Source organism: Labrus bergylta, chromosome 18 (assembly GCF_963930695.1).
Source record: "Labrus bergylta chromosome 18, fLabBer1.1, whole genome shotgun sequence".
In the NCBI taxonomy this organism is placed as follows: Eukaryota; Metazoa; Chordata; class Actinopteri; order Labriformes; family Labridae; genus Labrus; species Labrus bergylta.
In genome coordinates, this window is record NC_089212.1 from 27,020,292 (window position 1) to 27,030,374 (window position 10,083).

A 10,083-nucleotide genomic window follows, 5' to 3' on the forward strand; every position below is an offset into this window, starting at 1 on the left:
TGCAGACGCCTGCCTGCAGACATGCAGACATAACTGCCTGCAGACGCCTGCCTGCAGACATGCAGACATACCTGCCTGCAGACGCCTGCCTGCAGACATGCAGACATACCTGCCTGCAGACGCCTGCCTGCAGACGCCTGCCTGCAGACATGCAGACATACCTGCCTGCAGACGCCTGCCTGCAGACGCCTGCCTGCAGACATGCAGACATACCTGCCTGCAGACGCCTGCCTGCAGACGCCTGCCTGCAGACATGCAGACATACCTGCCTGCAGACGCCTGCCTGCAGACGCCTGCCTGCAGACATGCAGACATACCTGCCTGCAGACGCCTGCCTGCAGACGCCTGCCTGCAGACATGCAGACATACCTGCCTGCAGACGCCTGCCTGCAGACATGCAGACATACCTGCCTGCAGACGCCTGCCTGCAGACATGCAGACATACCTGCCTGCAGACGCCTGCCTGCAGACACGCCTACTCAAATGCAGACGCCTGCCGACACGAGTTAGTATTTTTGTTCCTTTGACTTCAGGGAGTTTTTTAATGCACACATTGATCGCTCCACTTCAATAGACAAAAACAAAGTAGTTCGTATGGAGACCAGAACTTTATGATATTCACATTTTTATTAGCGGACGTAAAGAAGAAACAAACTGCAAACTTTATTATTCAGTTGTGTTTTTAATAAACACAAAGTCAGATCTGTACATGATGACCACACTGTGGCCCCGCCCATTTGTCTTACACACATCACACCTGTTAAAATATGTTTGTTAAATATTTTAAAACATCATCTCCAAAGAGGACATTTCATTTCTTCTGATCTCAAGTCGTGATGAACAAGACACTTGATCTAGAAACCATTCTGCTCATGTGATTGGTCGACCTCCACACGCTGCATGCTGATGGCGTCCGTTAAGAATACCCCTAACCCCTGTCTTTAAAACACATTTACAAGAACCTGAACTTCCCAAAGTCAATAAATCATTAAGATAATAAAAACAAGGCGCCGCGAGGACACGAGCGTTGAGAGAAGCCTAACCCCTCCTTTAAAGGACACGCCCACTCCGACAGCTCCTTTCAGGACATGCCCACTAACACAGCTCCATTAAGGACACGCCCACCCGGACAGCATTATGTCTCTGCGACTGCAAGCAGACCTGGCCAATCAGAGTAAGTGGGCATGTGGAGAGGCGGGGCCTTAAAGAGACAGCAGCTGAAATGAGGGATTTTACTGTATCAGATAAATAAGGTTTTTGAGCGTTTCAACAGGTGAACCCAAAGTGACATCATTAATGCTCAAGGTGAGTTTGAAATATCTCCTTTAAATAAAGATTACGTAGCTTATATATGTTTAATCACACACACACACACACACACACACACACACACACACACACACACACACACACACACACACACACACACACACACACACACACACACACACACACACACACACACACACACACACACACACACACACACACACACACACACACACACACACACACACACACACACACACACACACACACACATTCTCCTTAAAGGGGAGGAGCCTCAAAGAGAAGGTACTGTCCCTTTAAGAAGAGGAGCTTCATATAAATATGTGTGAAGGTTTGGGAGAGAAATCAAATGAAAACAAGCAAAGCAGGAGGAGCTGTCCTGACCCGGACCCTCAGCCTGACCCGGACCCTCCTGACCCCTGTGACCCTCCTGACCAATAACCTCAGCCTGACTCGGACCCTCCTGACCCAGACCCTCAGCCTGACCTTGACCCCCGTGACCCTCCTGACCCAGACCCCCTTGACCCCGACTGTCAGGACAAACAGACGCAGGCAGCTGCAGATAGAAAAGCTGCCTTTTATTTCAGTTCAGTGTCCACAAACAGCTGACGAGCAGGTCGGAGCGTCTCATTGGAGGGTTTTCAGTCACATGTTCATTCATGGTCGAGTGTCCCGCCCCCTTCCTCCTCCGTCACTTCCTGTCTGATTTATTTCGATCAAACGAAGGCACTCGTGTGTGTTTTGGTAAAGACGCTTTCAGAGAGGTCTCTCTCTCTCTCTCTCTCTCTCTCTCTCTCTCTCTCTCTCTCTCTCTCTCTCTCTCTCTCTCTCTCTCTCTCTCTCTCTCTCTCTCTTCACATGAAGTTGTTGCTCGCCGTCTGCTGGGCGTACCACTGCTTCCTCTGCTGGCGAGCCTCGACCTCAGCGAGCAGCGCCTGGCGGTACGCCTCGTACGACTTGACGATGTGTTCGAGTTCCTTCATGAAGAGAAGCTTCAGCATCCCCTGATACGTGTCCAGATCAGCCAGCTGGAACAACTCCCACTTCAGGATGTGGTCGTACCTGAGGAGCATATATACTGGTTACACTGGGACCTTTGCTTTGGGTATACTGGTTACACTGGGGCGTTTACTGGGATGTCATGTGACTCACATGGATGACCTTGGCTTGACTACATTCATAACACTGAACAGCGCCACCCAGAGGCGGCACGGTGCAGCTCGCTGTGCGGGCTGGTTGTGTCGTTAAAGTCAGAGGACTCTGAGATATATAATCATGTCTGCAGGACGCCCTGACCTTTCTCTTTGATCAAAGTAGTGTAAAGTTTCTTACTTGAGGGGGGCCCGGGCGTACACCTGCAGCCAGTCTGGGATCTCGGCTGTGTGATACGGGTTGGCTGGGACCAGAACGGGCTGGTTCCTCTCTGCAGGCCGCGGCTGATAGGTGACGGGAGGCGGTAAGGGAGGAGGCTGGTCATAGCGAGGCACGCTGCAGCACACAGAGGTCATTTTAAAGAACTCATTATCCCACACAGAGAAGGAACCACAACGCGTCTCCAGCTGGGACTCACCTGGGGGCACAGGGGTGGCGGTACTGAGCCCTCTTGTTGATGTGATCCACGTAGTAGACTCCAAACTCTGCAGACTCCACCTTCTCCCAGCCTGGAGGGAGCCCCTCCCTCTCCAGAGGGTGGCTCCAGTGCGTGGTGTTGGTGTTGTGGTCGATGTAATACTTCCTGCCTCGGATGGTCCAGTCCACGGTCCAGCCGGCAGGAAGTGGGACGTCCTCTCCCGTCAGGTTGGAGAGGTTCCCGAGGGACTTGGCCTGGATCCGACCGATGCCTGATGGGAAACAAACATCAGAGACATGGACTAAACGCCGCCGAGCAGCGTGGGAACATGTGGTCCAGAGGAGAGGGTCTAAAGGTGGCTCTGTGGGTCTATAGGTCGCTCTGTGGGTCTAAAGGTCGCTCTGAGGGTCTAAAGGTCGCTCTGAGGGTCTAAAGGTGGCTCTGTGGGTCTATAGGTCGCTCTGAGGGTCTAAAGGTGGCTCTGTGGGTCTAAAGGTCGCTCTGAGGGTCTAAAGGTGGCTCTGAGGGTCTAAAGGTCGCTCTGAGGGTCTAAAGGTGGCTCTGAGGGTCTAAAGGTCACTCTGAGGGTCTAAAGGTGGCTCTGTGGGTCTAAAGGTCGCTCTGAGGGTCTAAAGGTCACTCTGAGGGTCTAAAGGTGGCTCTGTGGGTCTAAAGGTCACTCTGTGGGTCTAAAGGTCACTCTGTGGGTCTATAGGTCACTCTGAGGGTCTAAAGGTCGCTCTGAGGGTCTATAGGTCGCTCTGAGGGTCTAAAGGTGGCTCTGTGGGTCTATAGGTCACTCTGAGGGTCTATAGGTCACTCTGAGGGTCTAAAGGTGGCTCTGTGGGTCTATAGGTCACTCTGAGGGTCTAAAGGTGGCTCTGTGGGTCTATAGGTCACTCTGTGGGTCTAAAGGTCGCTTTAAAGGACGCGTCCCCCCCCCCTCCTTTTTTGCTCCGCAGCGGTGAAAACAAAACTTAACAGAACCGGTTTAATGCAACTGTTCTGATATTTTTACAAACCGACTCGGCGTGATCAACAGTTAACTTATCTACTGTTTGTTAAGTTTTCATCTCTGACAGCGAGAAACCGTTTAATGAGCCGGAGAGATGTTAACAGTCTGCAGTGATAACTGAACCTTTAGGGATTACACTAACCCAGTGGTTCTCAAACTTTTTAGACTGCGTACCACCTCCAAAGATATTTGCCGCTCCAAGTACCACCATTATGGTAGAAGTTAAAATACACTGTATGCCTATTTCTACAGGAGGCAGGAGGCAAATATATTCATAAAATAATATTATTTATTATTGACTGTTGGCAGCCACGCTGTAGGACTACTAAGGGTGAGCGCTAGAACTGGAACTTAAACTCCAGACAACTCTGACATTTACACAAATCAAAAAATTTGCAGAACAATAAAAATGACAACTTTCTACCAACAACCTATTTGAGAATATTTAGCCTCCAGTGTTTCCCACTAATAGACGATACCTGGGCCCAAGTATGTTTCCGACCTGTTCTAATTTAATATTTAATTTATTCATAAAATTGCTGCATGCACGAGAGAGAAAGAGAGAGCTGGGGAGAGAGCGGAGAGAGAGAGAGAGCTGGGGAGAGAGCGGAGAGAGAGAGAGAGAGCTGGGGAGAGAGCGGAGAGAGAGAGAGAGAGAGAGAGAGAGCTGGGGAGAGAGCGGAGAGAGAAAGAGAGAGCTGGGGAGAGAGCGGAGAGAGAGAGAGAGCTGGGGAGAGAGCGGAGAGAGAGAGAGAGAGCTGGGGAGAGAGCGGAGAGAGAGAGAGAGAGAGAGAAAGAGAGAGCTGGGGAGAGAGCGGAGAGAGAGAGAGAGAGCTGGGGAGAGAGCGGAGAGAGAGAGAGAGAGAGAGAGAGAGAAAGAGAGCTGGGGAGAGAGCGGAGAGAGAAAGAGAGAGCTGGGGAGAGAGCGGAGAGAGAGAGAGAGAGAGAGAGAAAGAGAGCTGGGGAGAGAGCGGAGAGAGAAAGAGAGCTGGGGAGAGAGCGGAGAGAGAGCGGAGAGAGAGAGAGAGAGAGAGAGAGAAAGAGAGCTGGGGAGAGAGCGGAGAGAGAAAGAGAGCTGGGGAGAGAGCGGAGAGAGAGAGAGAGAGAGAAAGAGAGCTGGGGAGAGAGCGGAGAGAGAGAGAGAAAGAGAGCGGAGAGAGAGAGAGAGAGAGAGAGAGAGAGAGAGAGCAGAGAGAGGGAGAGAGATAGAGAGAGAGAGAGCGGAGAGAGAGAGAGCGGAGAGAGAGAGAGAGAGAGCTGGGGAGAGAGCGGAGAGAGAGAGAGAAAGAGAGCTGGGGAGAGAGCGGAGAGAGAGAGAGAGAGAGAGAGCTGGGGAGAGAGCGGAGAGAGAGAAAGAGAGCTGGGGAGAGAGCAGAGAGAGAGAGAGAGCTGGGGAGAGAGCGGAGAGAGAGATCGCGCGAGAGAGTGCAGGCTCCGTGCAACCAGAGCCGCTGTATCATAAGGCTCTGCGTTCAACATAGCAAAACTCCCTTTAAAAAAATCCTTCTCAACTCCTGCGCATAGTTAAGACAGCAAAAAAGAGCAGAATCACATCAGCTTCAGCGCAAAAGAGAGAGAGAGGGTGAGTGACTATCCGTACATGCATCACAATGGAAGCATCTCCTGGCTCCGTTTTTAAAATGTTAATGTACAGCTGCTTGCCACCGATTCTGTGCTGATCTCCAATAAATAACAGAATATCTGTGAATGTAGACCTACAGCTGCTTTCTGTTGATTCAGTACTGAACTATAACGGAATATCGAGTGGAACTTTTAAAAACGCGAGGCGTACTCCTGTTAAAAAATTGAGCAGATTAAAGTTGTTTGTTGCAAAAACTAGATTAATTTAGAAGGGAAAACACATTTGATATAAATACAACCCAATAAAAACAAGACAGATAAGATAAGATGTTTTTTTTTTTTAAATATTGTGGAGATTTCTTGGCGTACCACCAGTGGTATGCGTACCATAGTTTGAGAACCACTGCACTAAACGACGTGACACGTTGTGTGCAGCAGGTGAGAGTGAGTAAACATGGTGACTGTCAGTCTGTGTGTGTCTGTCAATCAACGATGTCCCGCCCCCTCTATGAATAAAACTCTTCTTTCAGTAAAACTTACTTTGATCATGTGTCACAGAATGAACTCGGCTGTAAGCGGCGAGATGATGAACAGTTCTTACCTGACGGAGGTCGGCTCGGAGCCGGGGGAGTGTGCTGTGGTGGAAGTCTTTGGAAGTTGTGTTCATTGTGCTCGTAGTATCTATAGTCCTCAGGGAAGCGGTCCGGGACCCTCCGAGGCCGCTGCTGCTGCTGCTGGTTGTCAAAATAAGGTTCAGACGGGTAATAATAGCGTGCAGCGTCTCCGTTCTCAGACATCACGTCTGTGAGGAAGGACTGTGACGAGCCCCCGTACTCGTGGGGCAGCTCTCCCAGGCTGCGGGGCAGGTACGGAGGTGCTGACATGCGGTGGCTCTCTCTGCGGGCCACCTCGTGAGGAGGCCTCTGCACGGGGGCGCGGAGAAAGCTCTTGTTGCGGGACACCACGGGCTCCCGGCTGGGCGGCACGGTGTAGGCAGTGGGCGCCACGTCCGGCAAGGCGACCTCTGCTCGTCGGGGAATAGTCGGTCCATGGCGAATGAATGAGGGCATAAGATCTGCAACCAGGTGAACAGGACAGGTGCAACAAAGCAGCACTTAATTCAGGTACACTGCTGAGCACAGGTAACACGTACTGTCACTTTAAAAATGTCTTTGTTTATTCTTTACTGCATGAAGAAGAAAACACAATCCAGACTGTAGTAGCAGACATTTCTGCTTTCCTGCATGTGGGACTTAGAAATAAACGAGTCAAAAGTTTTAGTGCTGCAACAACGAATCGATAGAATCGCTAAAAATTGATTAACAAAAGTGTTGGCAACGAATTTCATTATCGATTCGTTGCGTCACGCGATTAATGCGTCACTCCCTTTGTCGCAGACTGTGGTGACGTACACGCCGAACTGTTTACATGCCGACAGCACAGCATGGCGGAGCTAGGGCGTGAGAGAGCGGAGCTGCTATTTCAGATATTAAACATGGCAGAGCAGAGAGAACGGTTCAACAGAAATCTTCTAAAGTGTGGGAGCACTTCACAATGCATAAAAACATGAGTTAGTTTTAAGCTTTGCAATAGCGATATGGCGCATTTTATTTTAGATTAAAAAATGTTTTAAAGCACTTGGTCAGCTTGCTGTAAATAAATAAACAATTAAAAACGAATGTCCTTACTACAATGATTTAATAATTTGATGATTCAGCTTCCAGCGTTAATTTTCTGTAATAAGGTGAGAGTTAATACACTGCACTGTATGCAAGTGCATTAAGATACTTAATTAAATTTGTGTAAATAAGAAGTTTTTAGGGTACCTGTATTGGTGTAAATAAATATATATTATAAAAATGTGTGTTGTCTGTAAGTGCTCTTTGGGTTACTTACTTGCCTTTACATAACAATAATTCATAACTAAACCAACAAGGCATATTGATTTGATGTAAATTGTGCTGTTTTACATACTAATACTATCTTTGTTATTGCAGAAAACATCATGTACACCACAGCGAGCATCCGTCTTGACAGATAGCATCCTCAACATGCTCGTCGCTGACATGAGGCCTCTGACGATGGCTGAAAATCAAGATGTAACTTCACTACAATGATCCCCACCTTGAATCCTGGCTACACTCTTCCCTCAAGGACCCATTTCACAAAGATCATGGAGACGTCCAAGCAGTAACCTGTTGTTTTTGCACTTTTGTTTGCCCTGTCAATGAACTAATGTTCTGTTTTTGAATAAACGTGTGGAAATTCAAAATGTTTTTTATTTTATCCGATTCATTGATTAATCGGAAAAATAATTAGATAAATAGAATAATAATCGTTAGTTGCAGCCCTAAAATGTTTATTATTATTATTATTATTATTATTATGTCCGAGGTTGACGTCTCACTGGCCTTGTTTACTTGATTCCTCCTAATAAAGTTTATTATTATTATTATTATTATTATTATTATTATGTCCTGAGGTTGACGTCTCACTGGCCTTGTTTACTTGATTCCTCCTAATAAAGTTTATTATTATTATTATTATTATTATTATGTCCTGAGGTTGACGTCTCACTGGCCTTGTTTACTTGATTCCTCCTAATAAAGTTTATTATTATTATTATTATTATTATGTCCTGAGGTTAACGTCTCACTGGCCTTGTTTACTTGATTCCTCCTAATAAAGTTTATTATTATTATTATTATTATTATTATGTCCTGAGGTTAACGTCTCACTGGCCTTGTTTACTTGATTCCTCCTAATAAAGTTTATTATTATTATTATTATTATTATTATTATTATTATGTCCTGAGGTTGACGTCTCACTGGCCTTGTTTACTTGATTCCTCCTAATAAAGTTTATTATTATTATTATTATTATTATTATTATTATTATTATTATTATGTCCTGAGGTTAACGTCTCACTGGCCTTGTTTACTTGATTCCTCCTAATAAAGTTTATTATTATTATTATTATGTCCTGAGGTTAACGTCTCACTGGCCTTGTTTACTTGATTCCTCCTAATAAAGTTTATTATTATTATTATTATTATTATTATTATTATTATGTCCTGAGGTTAACGTCTCACTGGCCTTGTTTACTTGATTCCTCCTAATAAAGTTTATTATTATTATTATTATTATTATTATTATTATTATTATTATGTCCTGAGGTTAACGTCTCACTGGCCTTGTTTACTTGATTCCTCCTAATAAAGTTTATTATTATTATTATTATTATTATTATTATTATTATGTCCTGAGGTTAACGTCTCACTGGCCTTGTTTACTTGATTCCTCCTAATAAAGTTTATTATTATTATTATTATTATTATTATTATTATTATGTCCTGAGGTTAACGTCTCACTGGCCTTGTTTACTTGATTCCTCCTAATAAAGTTTATTATTATTATTATTATTATTATTATTATTATTATGTCCTGAGGTTAACGTCTCACTGGCCTTGTTTACTTGATTCCTCCTAATAAACTTTATTATTATTATTATTATTATTATTATTATTATTATTATGTCCTGAGGTTAACGTCTCACTGGCCTTGTTTACTTGATTCCTCCTAATAAACTTTATTATTATTATTATTATTATTATTATTATTATTATTATGTCCTGAGGTTAACGTCTCACTGGCCTTGTTTACTTGATTCCTCCTAATAAAGTTTATTATTATTATTATTATTATTATTATTATTATTATGTCCTGAGGTTAACGTCTCACTGGCCTTGTTTACTTGATTCCTCCTAATAAAGTTTAATTAAATAAAGTTGATCTACTGATGAATGATCATCATTCACAACTCATCACGACGTTAACTCTCAGGTTAGTTATTTCTTAACGTTAATTGATTAATGTGTCGGTGTTGATGACTTATCTTCGGTCACTGTTCAGCTCGGGAGCAGATCACAACACAACACCCCTCAGTTTAAATAAAGGGAGCCAGCTACGGACAGATGTGACTGTTAGAAGCTAAACATTTACTAAATAAATCATCAAGAGACACAGAAATAGAAAAACTATCACACAGTCAAATCATTATTTTACATATCACAGAATATTTACCTTTACCTCTAAACTTTCATCTGAAAACTACGGCTAACCTGAAGTTAGCATTAAGCTAGCGATGCTAACTAAGTTACCAGGTAACAACTTCTATGGTTACAGTAAAAAAAATACGTACTAAAATATTAGTTTAACACATTTTGGACACATAAATGTAACGGGATGTTCCCACAGACTCGCTTTAATCTGTTTTGTGTCGCCTACCGTAACTTTCTGGCACTTTAACTAACTCTGCTGCTAACCCGAGCTAGCATGCCAACCACTTGTTGCGCTTACTTCTGAGCAGCGGAGACGTCTCCTTCTTCACATACTTCCCGTGGACCTCGGCTGGTTTGGACGCTTCGTTTTTACTTTTCTTTCGTGAGAGCATAACTCAAAGCTCGGACAAGTCAACAACACGGCGCAGTAAAGTCATGTCCCGACCCCTCGACTCCGCAACCATCCCGGTCAGTTAGTAAAGATAGGAGGGTCAACATGTTAGCTCCAGGTTAGCCGGCTAGCAGCTAGTTAGCCAGCTAACGGATGAGTCGTTCCTCCGCTGGT

General features: G+C 45.0%; 1 protein-coding gene across 1 annotated transcript; it reads right to left on the reverse strand.

Moving 5' to 3' along the window:
- Nucleotides 1-662: 662 nt before the first annotated feature.
- sav1 (salvador family WW domain containing protein 1) lies at nt 663-10,083 on the reverse strand. Its single transcript, XM_020657314.3, has 5 exons — nt 9,817-10,083; nt 6,058-6,531; nt 2,861-3,131; nt 2,623-2,778; nt 663-2,352 (listed from the first exon to the last, which is right to left on the reverse strand). The coding sequence occupies exons 1-5, from the start codon at nt 9,908-9,910 to the stop codon at nt 2,145-2,147; spliced, it is 1,203 nt and encodes a 400-aa protein (XP_020512970.1). The 5' UTR covers nt 9,911-10,083; the 3' UTR covers nt 663-2,144.

Excerpts from the sequence above, each read along its gene's own strand:
- sav1 (XM_020657314.3), bottom strand. The coding sequence starts at position 9,910 with ATGCTCTCACGAAAGAAAAGTAAAAACGAAGCGTCCAAACCAGCCGAG. Across the intron at positions 6,532-9,816 it reads GACGTCTCCGCTGCTCAGAA|ATCTTATGCCCTCATTCATT; the intron begins GTAAGCGCAACA and ends ACCTGGTTGCAG. Across the intron at positions 2,353-2,622 it reads TACGCCCGGGCCCCCCTCAA|GTACGACCACATCCTGAAGT; the intron begins GTAAGAAACTTT and ends TATGCTCCTCAG.